Source organism: Microtus pennsylvanicus, chromosome 6, assembly GCF_037038515.1.
Source record: "Microtus pennsylvanicus isolate mMicPen1 chromosome 6, mMicPen1.hap1, whole genome shotgun sequence".
In the NCBI taxonomy this organism is placed as follows: Eukaryota; Metazoa; Chordata; class Mammalia; order Rodentia; family Cricetidae; genus Microtus; species Microtus pennsylvanicus.
The window spans coordinates 25,401,380-25,419,799 of NC_134584.1; the positions used below are offsets into that span (position 1 = coordinate 25,401,380).

At 46.3% G+C, this 18,420-nt stretch overlaps 1 protein-coding gene across 2 annotated transcripts in view; it reads right to left on the bottom strand.

Annotated features, from left to right (window-relative positions):
* Mtmr12 (myotubularin related protein 12) overlaps nucleotides 1–5,033 on the bottom strand; it is a 95,219-nt gene extending 90,186 nt beyond the window's left edge. The window contains exon 1 of one of the 2 annotated variants that reach the window (XM_075975861.1): nucleotides 4,807–5,033. In XM_075975861.1, the coding sequence (XP_075831976.1) occupies nucleotides 4,807–4,887 (81 nt within the window). In that variant the 5' untranslated portion in view covers nucleotides 4,888–5,033. Of the gene's footprint in view, nucleotides 1–4,584; nucleotides 4,738–4,806 lie in introns of those variants that run through there. The other variant, XM_075975862.1, reaches the window with a different exon arrangement.
* Between the last annotated feature and the right edge of the window lie 13,387 nt (nucleotides 5,034–18,420).

Genomic DNA, 18,420 nt, shown 5'->3' on the forward strand with positions numbered 1-18,420 from the left:
TTAGTATTTCTGTTGCTGTGATAAAACACTCTGACCAAAAGCAACTAGAGGAAGAAAGGCTTTACTTGGCTCACCCACCTTCCAGGTCACACTCCATCACTAAGGGAACTCTAGGAGGAGCGCTGTTTCTTGGCCTGCTCTCTCACACCACCCAAGACCATACAAAACCTTTCCTGAGTTCCTACATGCTGGGGCTGTCGCTGCTGGCTCTTTAGGAGACAGTTCTTTGTTCAGCCACCCTGCTGTGCCCATGTGCAAGGGTATTTATCTTTGTGGAGCCTCAGTTTGCACATCTGTAATATGGGGGACAGGTTATATTTTCTCCTTAATCTAAAAACATCCACAAGTTACTGGTACTATGACTAGTGTATCCAAATCAAACAATGAGGACACTCCACGAGCAAAGTACATTTTAACCACATTTAGAACGCCATGTAAAAAATGGGTGTATGTGGCTGCACCTTGAGAGCTAACGTTCTCCAGGTTGATTTTAAAGAACACACAAGCACCAGTGAAGCTTTCTATTTAGCACTGAATCCCGACAGAAGGCACTTCTGTCAAAATGCACCTTCCTCCTAGTACTGCCGGTCGTCCTCTCCTACAAGCTTCTGGGCTCAGTCACTGGCCATATCTAATCATTAAAAATGGCCAAAAGGGCTGGGGAAATGACTCAGCAGTTAAGAATACTTGTTGCTCTTGGAGAAGTCCCGGATTCGATTCCCAGCACCCAACTGTGACTTATAACTAACTATCTGTAACTCCAGTTCCAGGTGCTCAGATGACCTCTTTTGTCATATTTGGACACCAGGGGAAACATGTAGTACATATTCAGGGAAAACACTCACACACATAAAATAAAATAAATAAATCCTTTTAAAAATGTTAAGGTAGCTTAGGAAAGAACTGGTAAATTTGAAGAATCAGAACTGTCATTCAGTCTCAGTTTTCTAAGTACAGAATCATCCCATCTGAACATCAATTACTTCAGCTACCTGCACTACCGGGCCTCTCCTATCGCTATTCTCCACTGAAGAACAAAGGCCTAACTGTAGCTTAACAACTGATATGGAGCGATGTTTACAGAATCCATTTTTGGTGAAAGTGGCAGCTGAGAGAATGTAACTGGTAGTATTAATCCCACTGGTAAGCTCCACCCACACCCATACATTGTACACATTTATCTAATAGGATGCATTCTAAGTTAGCAAGTTTGTAATTTCCTATTCAGAGAGTGTGTGTACATGTGGGGTGCTCACATGCCACGGTGTGAAAGTCACTTCTCTCCTGCCATTTGAGACCCGTAGATTGAACTCAGGTTCTTCGGGTTCTTGGATGCATGCGGCAGCAGGTTCCCTTATCCACTGCACCATCTCCCCAGCACAAGTTCACTACATGGGCGGTTAGCAACAAATCCAGCCCCCCCCCTTTTTTTGTAAGATTTTTATTTTTGTGTCTGTGAGTGTGTATGTGAATGTGTGCCACAAGTGTGTGTCTGAGGAGGCCAGAAGAGGGACTCTGGAGTTATAGGGGTTGCAACGTGCTGCTGTTGGTGCCGAGAACCAAACTCAGGTCCTCTGCAAGACCTAATAAGCAAGCCGGGCGGTGGTGGCGCACGCCTGTAATCCCAGCACTTGGGAGGCAGAGACAGGCGGATCTCTGTGAGTTCGAGGCCAGCCTGGTCTACCAAGGGAGTTCCAGGATGGGCTCCAAAGCTACAGAGAAACCCTGTCTCGAAAAACCAAAAAAAAAAAAAAAAAAAATCTAATAAGCAGCGCAAGTGTCTAACTGTCATTTAACCTTTGCTATAACTTCATCTGTCTTTTCTACAGTGAACACTTTTGGCTCCTGACATCATAATTCAAACAGGTGTTCCATTTTCACACTGAACGTGGTTTTGTACTCAAAGTATCACCAGATGTGTCCCTGGAACACAGCTCAACATGTCTGCTACACACTGCCAGGAACAGTCTAACCTGTGTCCAAGGCCGGGCTAGGATAGGGGTGCAGTGATGTTTCTAGGCGCCAGCTATCTATCTAGCAGCAAGGTGGCCCCAGATTCCTGCCTCCTGGACACCTCCACCAGCTTCCCACTTACTAGTTACCCTCTGAACAGATCATGCCATGACTAAAGGTCCTAAGCCACAGTTCAGGATTTCACCTACCATGCTCGGGAGAATCGATGACAAAACAACTCGGGTTACTTAGGCAGAGGTCCAAAAGCTGGAGTCAGCTACTACCCTACATTTCAGGCTATCAAATGCTGGAGTCAGCTACTACTCTACGCTATCAAATGCAGTTCCTTTGGATCACAGGGGGAAAAAAAAGAGAGAGAGAGATCATATTCAACAACTTCATCTTCAACTACTTAGTGAATGCTTTTGAACAGGAAGTACTGACCCTTGATAGATTCCATTTTGGCTCTCTGAAGCTGCCTTTGCAAGTTCTAAGAAGTGATCCACAGGCTTATCACCAGGAGCAGGCATCATTACACTACAAGGTGTAAAGGTTCTGGCAACTCAGCCAACCACCAAGAAGAAAGCATCTTAGCTGACAAAATTACCAACAAGGAAAGGCTAGTACAAAGTCGGAGTGAAGGGCTGGGGATGTTGCTCAGTGGTAGAGCATTTGTCACGATGGAGACCCTAGAGTTTCTCTCCAGCACTGCACAAAGGGAAAAAGTAATACCAGATGGGGTGGGGCCTCTTCAGGGTGGTGTGGTTCGGGGTGGCGTAGCTGAAGACCAAAATAAATAAAATTCACCTATAGTCCTCAGAACACACAAGACAGACAGACAGGAGAGCAGAAGGAGGGTAGAAAGAGTGGATGCCAGTCTTCACAGAAGTGTCCTGAGGCTACCACTGGGTGAACCAAGAGGGCATCAGACTCTGAGCCACATCAGCAACACTCTCAGGGCTGCTCATCCATTTCTAGCAGCATGGTGGCTAGCAAAGCTGTCTACTTCAAAATAAACTGCCTTCACACCTCCTCCCACCATTATCCTTTAATAAACCACGCACAGCTGAGAACTTCATCCAGTACAAACTCCAACCAAGATGCCCAGCATCCTCACAGCAGTTTTCGATGCAGAAACACAAAAGTGCCTTCTAAAAGGACTCAAAAACTGTGACCACAGAGAGCTGAACCACTTGTTGCCTTTCCGACCACCGCTCAGAGGAAATATCAAGCGGGGGTGCCTGTGGGCAAAGAGTGCACATTCAGATGAAGGAGCTGAGCCCGCTTGAACTCTGACCACACTTCAGAAAACGTCCCACTTGTAGTTGACTCCCGCAAACTAGGAAAGCTTACAAAGTTACCTTTCAACTAGGGTGCTATCACAGAAAGATAATGAGAAACTGACCACATTACCTCTAGAGGATACAGGGAGAGACTGGTGAACATGGAAGCTGACCCTGCCTCTCTATCAAGTTCCGACAGAGGAAGTGGTTTTTATTTGAAAATTAAGACTAAAAATAGGACCCATTTTACTACTCTCCACTAGATGTCTGGATTTTAAGACACATATGCAAAGGTCGCAAGGCCCTAGGTCTCTGATTTTACATCCCTGGCCCACCTGTTTCCTCACTTAACAGAGGTAAAAAGTGAGAAGACATTGGGAGGCAGTGAATTTGGCAAAGCACCTACCTACATACTACTGATCAAATTGCAGAAGTTGGGCCCAATACGTAGTACCGTCTTTAGTCCTAGCACTCCGGAAACAGAGGCAGGTGGATCTCTGTGAGTTGGAGGCCAGCCTGGTCTACAGAACGAGTTCCAGGACAACCAGGCTACATAATAGAGAGACCCTGTCTCCAACAAACAAACAAACAAACAAACAAGTAAAATCGCAGAAGCAGAATACAACCTTCACAAATCCAAAATGAGAAGGCGTCTATTAAAAGATAAATAAGTCCCAGAGGTCTTCAACATGGCTAGGTTGTAGCTCTCCCTCCCTGTGTCTTCTCATCCAGGAACACTGTCAACAGGCAGCCTGCCCTGTCCAGGACCCCTTACCTAGACCACTCTTCCCAGGTTCCTAACATCTTCCCAGTCTTGACTGAAATACCACCTTGCAAGAATGAAAGGATGCCTTTCCTCCATTATCTTCTAAAAACCGTACAATTAACTTATGTATATCGTTTACTGTTTCTCTTTTTACGTAAGCTCCCGGGGAACGCGATCTTTGTTCTGTTCGCTGATACTTATCACAAGCGTTCAGGATCGTGCCCGGCACATAGTAGGAACTCAGAAATTCATTTCCCCAGTGACTGTGCTTCTTGACTAAAAACTGCACAGATTGGAAGGAGTGAGATGAAAAGGGAGTGGGAGGAGGATTCTCTAGGGAGAGACGGAAAGAGGCCAGGGCCGACCCACATTCCCTACAGCAGCGCCGACGGGGAAGCAGTGCACCACGTCCCGCCAGTGGCATCAAATGGCACTAAAGGCAGCAGGATTTGCGACAGACGAGCTCTCAAAATTCCCGGAGAAAGTCCAGGGTAAGGCATACCCACCAGGCTGCGGGCTGCTGGAGGAACCTAGCAGGAGTCCCGACCACGCAGCCCTTCTGCTCCCTTCCCCTCCGGATACCTGGGGCGCCCCAGCTCCGGACTCCGGCTCCCGCCCATAGGCGCGGGTGACGAGCGACAGGGCCCTGCCCCAGCACCTGCACAGCCAGCCTCAGGGGTCCGGGCCGAGGCTCGCCCGGAGGCCCCAAGGCGTCCAGCCGCTTCGCCCCGCCCGGCACCCGGCAGGAAGCGCCCCTGCCCCGGCCGCTCCACCCGCCGCCGCGCTCGCCCGGCGCTCTCTCACCTCAGGACGCACGTACGATACGAAAGAAGGCTTGGGCGCCTTGGTGCCGCCGCCACCGCCGACTCCCCCTTTCCCCAGCATTCCCCCGCCTGGCGAAGCAGCGACGCGCGGCAGCAGAGGCGGCGGCTCAGGCTCGGGCTCCGGCAGCGGCCGCGGCCACCAGCACCAGCGGCCGGGGCTCCGCCCATCCCTAGGGCCGCGGCGGCCGCGGTACCGCCCGCATCCGGCTCTGCCGCTGACACGGTTCGCCCCGCCCAAGTCGCGCCCACCGGCCGTGGGACACACCCACTGCCGCTCTCGCTTCGCAGGCTGGGAGGTCCCGCCCACAGCCCTGGAGAGGGCCACGCCCACTCTCTTGTTGGCCCGAGCGTCTAAGCGCCTTTTCTGGCTTCTTGCTCGGTTGGTCTGTCTCAGGCAGAGCCCGCCCCCTCCGGGCGTCCTCTGATTGGTGCGGGGCGCTACCTGAAGGGATATTTGCTCTAGCCAATCCTGAGAGCGTTCTCTCCGGACTGCCCCACGATTGGATAGAGGGAATGTCCCCTTTGTCCAATGATCCTGCGGTCACTAAGTTGTTGCGGGCAGTCGTTCAAAGCCTTGGCTTTAATTATTTGCCAGCACCTTTGAAATTCGGCATCCGAAAGCTTGCTGAACAGAATCCCTCCGTAGTGGTTTCGAACCCACCGGACGACGTTCAGACATTAGACAAAAGAGAGACAGAACAGACAGGAACTAAATGGTAGACTGAAGAGACCATAAAATGTTTTGTCAAATTCAAACTTTTGTTCCTTGCTTTGTTTCTAACTGGTAAGCCATCAAAAGCCGTTAGGAGTTATCTAGTCTCCCAACTTATCGACAAATTTCTCATTTTACGCCAAGAGTGTAAATAAAACACACACACACCGTTTAAATTCCACCTTTTGGGCACTTGCTACTGCGTAAGACAGAAGAAGACTGTCCGCAGTTCGTTAGACTTTCCTCTACTGGGACGAGCCAATAAACATTAGCAGTTAAATTTTCAACTGTCCGGCACCTTGCTGTGCATTGTTCTAAACAATAGGCTTGGGTTTTTTTTTTCCTTTCTTTTCTTTTCTTTTTTTTTTTAATCCCAGCTCTTCTTCCCAGAGCTCTCCGAAATAAAATATAGGTGACTAAGTGGGAGTGGCCAGCACACCTGTCAACGCAACTCCTGGGAAGCCAGACAAGAAGATTGTGAATTTGGACTCAGACTACTTAGTCAGGTCAACCTGGGCTATAATAAAATCATCTCAAAAACTAGCAAAAGATTAACTGATTTTTCCAGGTTGGTTCCCAGGAAGAAGTCAAGGGACCCCTCGGTTCAGTTGTGAGAATTTGCCAGACAGATTCTGTTGCTTTTGTTTTCAACATCTGGCCCAATTCATGAACAGAAATACTGGCTTTTGATAGAAATTTGCCTAGCAAATGTCCCTCCCTTCAGGTCATTGTTCATTAAAACATTACTTTAATACCCTGATCTTTAATATCCGCTGATGGCGAGCCCAGTTGTAATATATGATTCTGGAAACTTGACACTGTCTCTGATCTACACACTTCCCAGGAATTAAAGCCAGCAAATCGGAGTTTTTAAATACCTAAAAGCCAGCTGGTTTGCCATTTTCTGAATGTGCCCCTTCCTCTCCCCTCCCCACTTCATATGTTAGAACATAACCTCATGTTATATTGTTAAGAAATGGGGCTTGGGGGCTGGAGAGCTGGCTCAGTGATTAAGAGCACTGGCTGCTCTTCCAGAGGTCCTGAGTTCAATTCCCAGCAACCACATGGTGGCTCACAACCATCTGTAATGAGATCTGGCGCCCTCCTCTGGCGTGTGGGCATACATTGAGGCAGAATGTTGTATACATAATAAATAAATCTTAAAAAAAAAGAAGTGGGGCTTGGAAAAAGAGGGGAGGGGGAAGGAAAAAGAAGAAAAAGAAAGAAAGAAATGAATAAAAGAAGAAAAAAATAATAAAAAGAAATGGAGCTTGGAGCACAGCTTCACACAGCAAGATGACCAGATCCTTCACAAATTTGTCGTTCTTGTCGGCCTCTGCCTTTTCAATAATGGAGTGCTCAGGGTTGATCTCCAGCTGCTTCTTTGAAACTGCACTCCTGGGGCTGGAGAGATGACTCGGTGGTTAAGAGCACCCGCTGTGGGCTGGAGGGATGACTCAGTGGTTAAGAGCACCCACTGCTCTTCTAGAGAACCCGGGTTCAATTCCCAGCACCCACATGGCAGCTCACAACTGTCTGTAATTCCAAGATCTGACACTCACAGAAATACATGCAGGAAAACCACCAAGGCACATAAAATAAAATAAAAAGAAAGAAACTGCACTCCTGTCTTCTGGCTTCAGCCTAGAGGATCCCCAGACACATGCTAATGGGATCTACAGGATGATCAAGCTTGGTCGAGGTATTGATGAGGATGATCCTACTGTGGATGATACCAGTGCTGCTGGGAAGAAATGCCACCCCTGGGAGGAGATGACGACACATCACGCATGGAAGGAGTAGACTAAGTTTCACCAGAAGTCTATGTTTGATGCTTACTTTCATTCCTTCTGATAATATATTTCCCAGGATTTTTGTATATTTTTGTTAACATTTAAAACATCCATATGGTGTGAAAACTAAGAAGAAGAGAACATTTCTTTCTTCCTATGTGATTCTGTGATACTATAGGTTTGATTCAGTAGGTTGGAAGAACATTTATTGTAAGGTGTAATGTAACCTATTAACTTCGTGGTCTGAAGTGTTTAGCTGTCGCGCTAGATTCCTTATTAGACCAAATAATTTGGCACTTGGAATTTTCTGAGATATAGCTTCATGCTTAAAAGGAAAAAAAGATGGCTTCAGTTTCATCTTAAAAATTTTCATCCCTATAGTTAAAATTCTGCAGGTGCTAGTCTTAGAAGTAAGCACACAAGCTAAAACAACGGAGGAATTCCCCCTTGTGATTTGTTTTCTAAAGTACCGAGAATAAAATCCTAAGCTTCCCCAGGTCTTGTAACTCAGTAAGGTCTGTGAGTGGAAATATAGTGTCCGATCCCATTCTGCTTTAAAAGGTAAATACAGATGAGAAAAAAAAGAAATGGGGCTTGGAGGGGGTGATTAAGTCCTGAGGGAATGTCCTTGTAAGAGAGATCAGAGGGCTCTGGCTAGCCTTCCCTGTGAGAGGGCTCAACAAGGACAGGGTCACCCTTCCCAACTTGAAAATTACTGAAGCCTTGTTCTGCACTTTCCTAGTCTCCAGAACAGTGGGAAGCAATTTCCTGTTATCTATAAATTACCAACTGTAAGGTATTCTGTTACAGCAGCAGGCATAGACTCATACTTGCTACTAGAGTCAGTTTTCACTCACTGATAAACATTGGTTTTTTTAAGTATATATATTTGTGTGTGTGTGTGTGTGTGTGTGTGTGTGTGTGTGTGTGTGTGTACTCATGTGTGGGTGCTCATGGGGGGGGGTGTCTCATATTCCCTAGGGCTGGAGTTCTAGACAGTTATAAGATACCCAATGTTAGTACTAAGAACCAAATTCAGGTCAAGAGCAAATTCTCCTAATTCCTGAGCCTTCTCTCCAGCCAGGCTGAATTATCTTGGTTGTCAGTTCAGTGGAATCTGGAATGAACAACAGACACACCTATGGGCAGGTCTCTGAGGACATTTCCAGGAAAGCTTGACTGGGGGGGGGGGGGGGCACGGGACACATTCCTCAGGAGTAGGTTGACCTCCCAGCAGGTGAGCCTGACACAAACGCGCAGAGAACGTCAGTGCAGCTCCCTTGCCTGTCTTAAATCCCACTGGAGAGTGTACCAACCCTCATTGCTGCAACTGTTGTTACCCTGCACGGATATCAGGCTCCAACCTGGACCTGTGGCTCCCCAAGAATCTTTCAGGCCTTCAGCGCCACATTGGGACTGCTAAGGCATCCAGCTCCCTGGACTGAGCAGCCACTAGGTTCTTTGTGTCTCCAGCATGCAGACAGCCATTGTTGAACTACAGGGCCCATATCGGCTGTAAGCTTTTCTAGTAAATTCTGTTTGCAATATAATAGATCCCCTTTACAGTCCTATTGGTTCCGTCCATCTAGCCTTACCTAGCACACATACTTTCTTTAATTAAGGGACAGTAAGAAAGGGAATGAAGAGAAAACAAACTAAGAGCAGTTTCTATCTTGCTCTTACGGTTATCCAGCTACCAGCATAGGTTTGATCTTTAGGTTGTGAATCAAATCTCATGAGAAGAGTCATTCCCACTGACTGAAAAACCTGTCCTACGAAGGATATTCTAATCTCTATCTGTTGGTAAACAGCTGGGCCTGGAAGATAGCTCAGCAGTTAAGAGCACTCTTTCAGAGGACCCAGAACTTATATGGTGTCTCACAACCATCTATAACTCCAGTTCTAGGGGATCCAATTGCATGTTTTTGCCCATAGAGGGCACGTGCACACATGTGGTGTCCATGAATACACATGGAGGCAAAACATTCATATAAAATAAAAATAAGTATATTTTAGAAGAACACGCAGATAGTAGCTTGGTGATTTTGAAATGTTTTTATTTCCACATAAGAATTAAAGGGTTGCCGGGCGGTGGTGGCGCACGCCTTTAATCCCAGCACTTGGGAGGCAGAGGCAGGCGGATCTCTGTGAGTTCGAGCCCAGCCTGGTCTACAAGAGCTAGTTCCAGGACAGGCTCCAAAACCACAGAGAAACCCTGTCTCGAAAAACCAAAAAAAAAAAAAAAGAATTAAAGGGTTAGGCTGGAGAAATGGCACAGCAGTTAAGAGCACTGGCTACTCTTCCAGAGGTCCTGAGTTTATTTATTTATTTATTTTGGTTTTTCAAGACAGGGTTTCTCTGTAGCTTTGGTTCCTGTACTGGAACTAGCTCTGTAGACCAGGCTGGTCTCGAACTCACAGAGATCCGCCTGCCTCTGCCTCCCGAGGGCTGGGATTAAAGGCGTGCGCCACCACCGCCCGGCGAGGTCCTGAGTTTAATTCCTAGCAACCACGCGGTGGTTCACAACCATCTCTAGTAGGATCTGATGCTTCTCCTGGCATAAAGGCATGCAGGCAGATAAAACACTCATATACATTAAATAAATAAATAAATCTTTTAAATAAATATTTTTAAAGAGTTAAAGAGTTAACCCCTTCTCCTCATGTTGCCCTAATTTTTCAGTGAATTATTATAAACAGGAACAAATCTTAGCTTGCCTAGCAATGGACACTTGACAAATCCTCCTCCCAGATGGGATAACACTTGACTTTGGCACACAGCTCTGTGAAGCTTAGCTGCTGATATTCTGTAGTAATATGGGGTGGCAGGGCTGCGGCCCCAAACACCCCCAGCCGCCTGCCCGGCTAGCTCAGTCGGTAGAGCATGAGACTCTTAATCTCAGGGTCGTGGGTTCGAGCCCCACGTTGGGCGCCATTTGTAGTAATAAGGGCGGCGGCGGACCCCAGCCGCCTGCCTGGCTAGCTCATGCCCCGAAATAATTACACGGACACTGTATTCATTTAAACACCGCTTGGCTCACTTCTACCCGGCCTCTTCTAGGCTAACTCTCGCACCTGGACTAGCCCATTTCTTATCATCTATATAGCACCGGTCTTACCGGGAAGATTCTAGCCTAAGTCCATCCTGGGTCGGAGCTTCATAGCGTGTGTCTTCCCTGGAGCAGGTAGCATGGCGTCTCTCTTGCGTCTGCTCCGGAGAGGAGAGCTGTGGAGTCTGACCTCACTTCCTCTTCCTCCCGGCATTCTGTTCTGTTTACTCCACCCACCTAAGGGTGGGCCTATCCAATGGGCCTAGCAGTTTCTTTATTGCTTAGCCAATGAAATCAACAGATTGATATATGACACTCCCACATCAATATTCCCTCCTCTTTGGGGTGACTTCATGCTGTCTGTTTGTGTGTCTCACTCATCTTGACATAGCATGTTTCACACACAGCAGGAATTCAATAATACTTGCACTTGAGTAGGTGAAGTCACTTTGTGTAAACGACAGACCTAAGTAAGCAACATAGACAATTTTTTCAAGAACTAAAGTACATTGTGTATGTGTTTATGTGTACCTCTATGTATGTGTGTGTTTATGTGTGTGTGTGTTTCTCTACATGCATGTGTGTAGAAGCCAGGAGTCATTCTTGGGTATCCCTTGTTGGGCACCACCCACCTTTTTTTTTTAAAGACAGCATCTATCATGGGCCTGGAGCTTGCCAAGCAGGCTAGGCTAGCTGGCCAGTGAGTCCTAGGGTTCCACCTGTCTCCACTCTTCAGCTCTGGGATCACAAGAGCTTTGTTTGTTGTTGTTGTTGTTTGTTTTTGTTTTTTAAACATGTTCTTAACAATAATTTCTCCAGCTGAACTAACTTCCTAGCCATATGCCTGTATTGTTTAGTGGCCACTGTATACATTTCAACTTTACCAAGTAGTCTGGAGTCTTCAGGCTTCTTTCTTTATCTTGGAGGTTGAGGCAGGAAGATCATAAATTTGAAGTAAGCTGATACATAGTTAGACAAACAGACAGACAGACAGACAGACACACACACGAAGGAGAAAGAGAGAGATTGAGATTCCTTAGCCTCTTGCTACAACCAAGTCTTTCTACTCCCCTCTGGATATGTTGGGGAATAGACATAGCCTAAGAAGCATTTGACAGTTGGGCAGTGGTGGTGAATGCCTTCAGTTCCAGCCCTTAGGAGGTAGAGGCAGGTGAACTTGTGGTCAGCCTGGTCTACAGAATGAGTTCCAGGAGAGCTGGGATTACAAAGTAAAACCCCGTCATGGCCGGGCGGTGGTGGCACACGCCTTTAATCCCAGCACTCAGGAGGCAGGCATATCTCTGTGAGTTCAAGACCAGCCTGCTCTACAAGAGCTAGTTCCAGGACAGGTTCCAAAGCCACAGAGAAACCTTGTCTCGTAAAACAAAACAAAACAAAAAAACCAAAAAAAAAAAAAAACTGTCATGAAAAACCAAAAAAAGAAGAAGAAGAAAAAGAAGAAGCAACAGCAGCAGCATTTGGCTTCTTCTTCATCTTGAGGTATAGTAATGAACACAGTGAAAAAAAAAATGCCTTTTAGTCAAATAAAAATAGCCTAGCCAGGAGCACCACCACACCCAAGGCTGCACCTGATTACCAGAACTCAGTGACGTTGCTCACTCAAGATAGCCAGACAGAGTCCTAGAACCCATGGCACCCACTGGACAGTATATAAGCAGATACCAAGAGCAACGTTATGCTCTGCATATCTGGAGAGACACCACCTTGATCGGCCCTGTGGCTGGGGAGTCTCCCCCGGAATTCTCACCCTAGAATAAGAGACTTCTAGTAGAGACTGGTCCTGACCTTCAGCTAAGATAGGTCTCCCAGGTGAGCAGCCTGGGGGGGGGGGGATTGACTTAGGATCTAGGAATTTAGAGGGGGAGACCCAGTGTGATGACCCTCAGCATAATAAAACATTACTTGTTATGCTAACTACGCGTATCTACCTTCTTATTCATGACAGGCATCAATACAGGACAACTAATGGAAATTTTTAATTTTTTAAAAATGTTTTCTGTCTTGTTCTCCTTGGTTCAAGCAATCCTCAGCCACCAACTTCTGTAGTAGCTTAGACTCCAATGCAGGACCATCACACTCAGCTTATTTACTTAGTTTTACACTCACAAAATATACAACCTAAGCCAGCACATGATTAGAGACCTAATGAGTCTCCTTATTGTATACTGGCTTCTTCAAGCCAATGGCTTGTTCACTTTATTCATTAAATAAAGGTTGCCCAGTGGTCCATTGTGTCCCACGTCAGCCTGTCTAGTCCAGAAGGTTCTTAAGAACAGTATGTTCTTGGTCTCCTTCATAAGACCAACACTAGCCACTGACTGCTACACTGCTAAGTACATCCACCGCAAGGATCCCAGCAGGGGTTCTCACTGGCCATGGATGTAAGGATAAATGGAAGAGACAGGGGGATGGCAATTCTACAGTCCCTATTAACATTTGTCTTGAGTGTAAGCATTACAGCTCAGCTCGGATGGAATGGTATCCTGGCAGTTGGGAGCCAAGGAATACCACAAAGTCACAGGACACTGTAGGGTAAAAAGAGCCAATGAAAGAACACCCTGGTCCCAAGAGCCAAGGAAAACATACTCTGCCCCTAACCAACTCAGAACTTGAAATCTAACCAATCCCTGAGCATGAAAACCAACCAATCCCTGAGCATGAAATCCAACTAATCTCTGAGCTGGTCCTAAACTCAGGAATCGAGATTCTACCAATCCCCATGCTGAAAATTTTAACCCTGGAAAGTCCTGCCAGTAAGAAACCGTATATAAGCCCTATACCGGTTCAGTCTGGGGCTCGCTTTTTCCACCCTGGCAGCCACTCTCCTGGATTCCTCCCTCCCAATAAATCCCTTGAGTGAGGTTTATTGTGATGATTTCCTTTTGCAGAGTGGAGCAGAGCTTCAGTAACTTTCACTGGAGCAGAGCAGAGCTGTAACATTTTGTTTTGTGGATCAGAGTTGTGACACTCTGGGGAAGTTGGGCAGAGCTGTTCCACTTCTCCTGAGCAGATCTATAACACTGTAACAACCTAGCTAAGGAGACCCTCCCCTGCTGGAGCAAAGTTGTTACACTTGCATTAGGGAACCTTCCCCCCCCCCCCCCAGCAAAACCAGTAACACTTTACAGGTATCCCTTGGCTTCCACCTACCAGAATACTTTTCCATGGATCTGTAACATTACATATAGGGCACAACAAACCTCACCCAAGAAATGTATTGGGAGGGGAAAAAAAAAAAAACAACAGGAAGATGGCCGCTTCTGTTGGGGCAAGAAACAGCAGAGAACTGAGCAGAAGGCAGGGCTTATATAGAGTTTCTTGGGGAGGGGAGTGGAACTTTTCAGAAAGAAACTTTCCAGGGCAGAAACTGGTGGGATTTCAAGTCCAGAGATTTGATTTTTAACTCTGTAGGATGGGGGCAGGGTCTGTAGCTGTTAGGGCAGTTGGAGTATTCTGAGGGTGGAACCTGGTAGTTGGAGATCTTCAGAGGGAGGTGCCTTGCCCCTCATGTGGCTCCAGGAGCTTCCATTGAGGAGCTGGGGAAATGACTCAGCAACTAAAAGATCATTGCTGCTCTTCTAGAGGACCAGTGTTTGGTTCCCAATGCCTTTGTTGAGTGACTCTAGCTCTAGGGAATCCAACAGCCTCTTCTGGCCGTGAGCGCCTGCACACACATATGCATATAAATACACAGAAATACACACACACACACACACACACACACACAAATAAAACATAAATAAACCTTTTAAAAATTGTCTCAATAATTTCAATTCTAAAATTTGTCTTAAATGATATTAATAAATGTATCCCACAGATAAACATTTGAAATGACATATAAACACACTTATTCATTACAATTTTTTGTCTGAGGTTTTGTTATGTTGTGTTTTGGTTTGATACAGGGTTTCAAGTAACCCAACCTGACCTCATAGTCTGAGGGCTGGCTTTCTGCCTCCACTTCCCAAGTGCTAGGATTACCACCACATCCAGCTACTAACTGCATGTGTGTGTGTGCACATGTGTGTTACATTGGGTTAGAAATATCATAAATGGGGGGTGGGGTGGCACATGCCTTGAATCCCAGTGACAAGGCAGATATCTGAGCTCGAGGCCAACCAGGGTTTCAGGGTTACACAAAGAAATCCTGTCTCTAAAAACCAAAAAAGAAAGAAAGAAATGAAGAAAGAAAGAAAAGTGCCATAAATGTTCACTAATAGGAGTGAGGCAAGTATATTACAGGGTAACCATTTAATTGGATACTATAGAGCCATAATAAAGAATGCAGAAACATTCCAGGTAGCAGCTGTGCAGTCCCGTGGCTAAAGGAGTCAGACAATCCAGCTTCAAATTCTGCCCACCTGTGCAATCCTTTCTCTAACACAGTGTCTCACTGTGCAATCCAGGCTGATTATGAACTTACTGTGTAGTTCAGTCTGGCCTTGAACTTGGACTCTCATGGCAGTTATACCTATCTCTTTGTGTTATGAATGGAACCTTTTTTGGATAGACTAAAGGGTGTCATGGCACTGGTTGTTCACAGAAAGGGAAACCGGGTAATTAGAGAGGCATTTTAAAGAGTTTTCTGTGCATGCCTCTTTCTAACTTTAACTTCTGATCCACGGAGATTATCATCTAGCCTTAACAATAAGTAAATTAAGAAGCTATTGCACTATTCCAACATACCTTTTTCAAGGGGTGACAGTCTCACTGGGTGTACAAACCACATTTACAGCAGGCCCCATGCCCAGTAATAGACAGCCCCCCCAAAAAATAAATTCAGTGGCATTTTTGGAGGGTTTTTTTTTTGTCCCATAATGCTTTGACTGGGTTTTTCCCCCATAGGTTTTTGCTTATCTGTTATGGTTTTCAATTGTGTGGGGTTTTTTGTGACATTTTCATGTGCACAAATGTGTGTCTCTGTATCTATATGTGTTGTCTGCAATTTTTTTTGCTTTGCTTTGTTTTGTTTTTTCGACTCTTTTTCTTTCTGTTTTTTTATCTGCTTTGTCCTATTCTAGTTTGTTTGCTTTTATTTTATCTTCTTTTCCCTTTCTTTCCTTTCTTTCACTTTTTCTTCTTTTTAGAAGCCTGTTTGTTTCCTAGTGGGAGAGCGCAAAAAAGAGTGTGAATTTGGGTGGGTGGGAGGTGGGGAGGATGTGGAAGAAGTGGCTGGAGAGAAAAACAACCAAACTACATGTATATAAAAAAAAATCTGAGCCGGGCGGTGGTGGCGCATGCCTTTAATCCCAGCACTCGGGAGGCAGAGGCAGGCGGATCTCTGTGAGTTCGAGATCATCCTGGTCTACAAGAGCTAGTTCCAGGACAGGCTCCAAAACCACAGAGAAACCCTGTCTCGAAAAACCAAAAAAAAAAAAAAATCTGTTTTCAATAAAAGATAAAAAGATGATAGTCCCATAATATTAGCAATTTTATAGTGAACAGTTAAAATAATTTTGGTTTAAATAAAAAGTGAGCACCTTGGTGTAGACACTCATACTCTGTATACTTTAACATAGGAGATTAAGGTGTGGAAACAGGAGTTGAAGGTCTGTCTCTTGGCTACATAGTGAGTTCCAGCCAGTCTGGACTTCCTGAGACAGTTTCTCCTCAGAACCAACCAACCAGCCAAATAAACAGCAGCAAAGAAAGACACTTCACAAGCACTTGCCACTTTCTGTCTCTGCTTGTCTTGTCATAGCTCCTCCCCAAATAGCCTATGCGACAAATCAGTTCTCAGTGTCAACTCGGCTTCCTTAGGGATGCTGCAGAGCTAGATTCCTATATTCCGAAGCACCTCCTAGCTGTGCAGCCGGTGCCTGGTCCTATCCACTTACAGACGTCTCAATATTTAGACTAAGTCCTTTTGTTCACTAGGGTGGGCTAGGAGCTCCTCAAGGTTGACGGTGCTCCTGTTTTCTTTCTCCTCTCTCTTTTCCTTCCCCTCCCCTCCCCTCCCCTCCATTTCTTCAACAGGGTCTTACTGTAGGGTAGCCCTGCTTGGCCTGGAATGTACCATGTAGACCAGTTAGCCTCAAACTTGTAGACCATCCACCTGCTTCAGATTCCTGCGTGCTGCCCTGCTGGCCGAAGATCCCTTGCTTCCTCACTGTCCTCAGCGTTTTGAATACTCCTTGGGATGTCTTCAGAACAAACGACCTGTGGACGCTTAGGGATGAGGAAACTGCGCCCTCTACAGGACTGTTTAAAAAGTGATCTGCTAAATCTGGTAGACTGGACCAGGTTGTCCGCTCCTACCCCCACCTTTGCTCTGACCACAATAACGTCTCTGAACACATCTGCTGTGCCACAATCTTATGAAACTTGGGAGTACAGACTCAGCCTAGGTCAGCTTCAGGGCACCCCAGGAGTTACAGAACCGAACAGTCTCCACCCCAGCTTTCTAAGAACGGTGCCACAAAGGCTGGATGTAGCTAGCTCAGTGGGTACAAAGTTCTGAGTGTGATTCCCATACACAAGACCTTGTCTCACAACCAAAGGCTCAGAGGCTGAGAACACTTGCCGTGTGATTGTGAGAACTGGCACTCCTGTCCTGGTACCTACATAAGGGGACAGGTGATGGAGACAGGAGAATTACTAGGACTTGCAGGCTTTCAATTCAGTTGAGAAAACCTGAGGTCTTCTCCACCGAAAAGGAACAGGCAGAGATTGACAGAAAAGGACACCCAGCTGGGAATGGTGGTTCACACCTGTAATTCCAGCACTTGGAAGGCAGAGGCAGGATCTCCATGAGTTCGAGGCCAGCCTGGTGTACAAAGAGTGTTCCAGGACAGCCAGGGCTACACAGACAAATCTTCTCTGAAAAAAAAAAATCAAAAAGAAAGATGAAGGAAAGAGGAAGAAAGGGAGGGAGGGAGGGAGGAAGGAAGGAAGGGAGGAAGGGAGGAAGGAAGGAAGGAAGGAAAAGATTCCTAAAGTCTTTTGGCACATGGACACATAAACAAATATTTTGGCCAGAGCCACACAAAGAAACCTTGTTTCAAAAAATAAAACCCAGCCGGGCGATGGTGGCGCACGCCTTTAATCCCAGCACTCGGGAGGCAGAGGCAGGCGGATCTCTGTGAGTTCGAGACCAGCCTGGTTTACAGAGCTAGTTCCAGGACAGGCTCCAAAGCCACAGAGAAACCCTGTCTCGAAAAACCAAAAAAAAAAAAAATAAAAAAAAAAATAAAACCCACCACCCCTAAATGTTGTTTAAAAGGCAAACAAACCTGACAAAAAGAAAACAATCCTCCCAGAACCACAGTGAAAGGCAAGGCCACTTCGGGAGCTATTTAAGACAATGTGCTATCTGGACAAAGGCAACTTAAATGTAAGTCTGTTTTATCTCCTTCTGTGTTTTCTTCACTCTTCTGCCTTGACTGAATAGAAGCCTAGGGGTACCCAAGGCCTTTTCTGGTACGGGAGTGTGAGGAGACCTAGGAGCTTGTTAGCCCCTCAGAAGGGAAGGTGTTCTTCTTACTGGATGCTCACTGGGGTCCCTGTCACTCTTTTCTGTTCCAGTGAGCCCTCAGGATTGGTGAGCCCTCATTAAACTATACCACAATATTATCATAGCCACAAGCTCAGGATTTTAAATTCCCTTTGGTTGGTGTGTGTGATTTGTGTGTGTGTGTGTGTGTGTCTAAAACTTATCTTTCCACAAACTCAAAGAATCCTTGTAAGTTCCAGGGAGTCGACTTGGATCCACCTCGAACAGCACCAGGTCCAAATGGTGCCGGATGTTTCCACAGAGGCTGGCCAGTGGTGGTGAGGCAACCAGCTCCTCCAGAACATGGCCAGCACCCCAGTTCTCTCAGGTTCCCCCAAGATTCCGATGCCCCCAGGTGAGCAAGAAGCAATCTCGCGAACTTGATGTCCTCATCCTGCCTCACCTGCTACCTCTTTCTAACTCCTCCCCTTTTTATAACAAACAAAAAGGGAGGAATGTTAGCATTCAGGCCTTACGCTCGCCTGCCCCCCACTCCCGTCACCTGGCAGGATGCATTTGTCTGTACT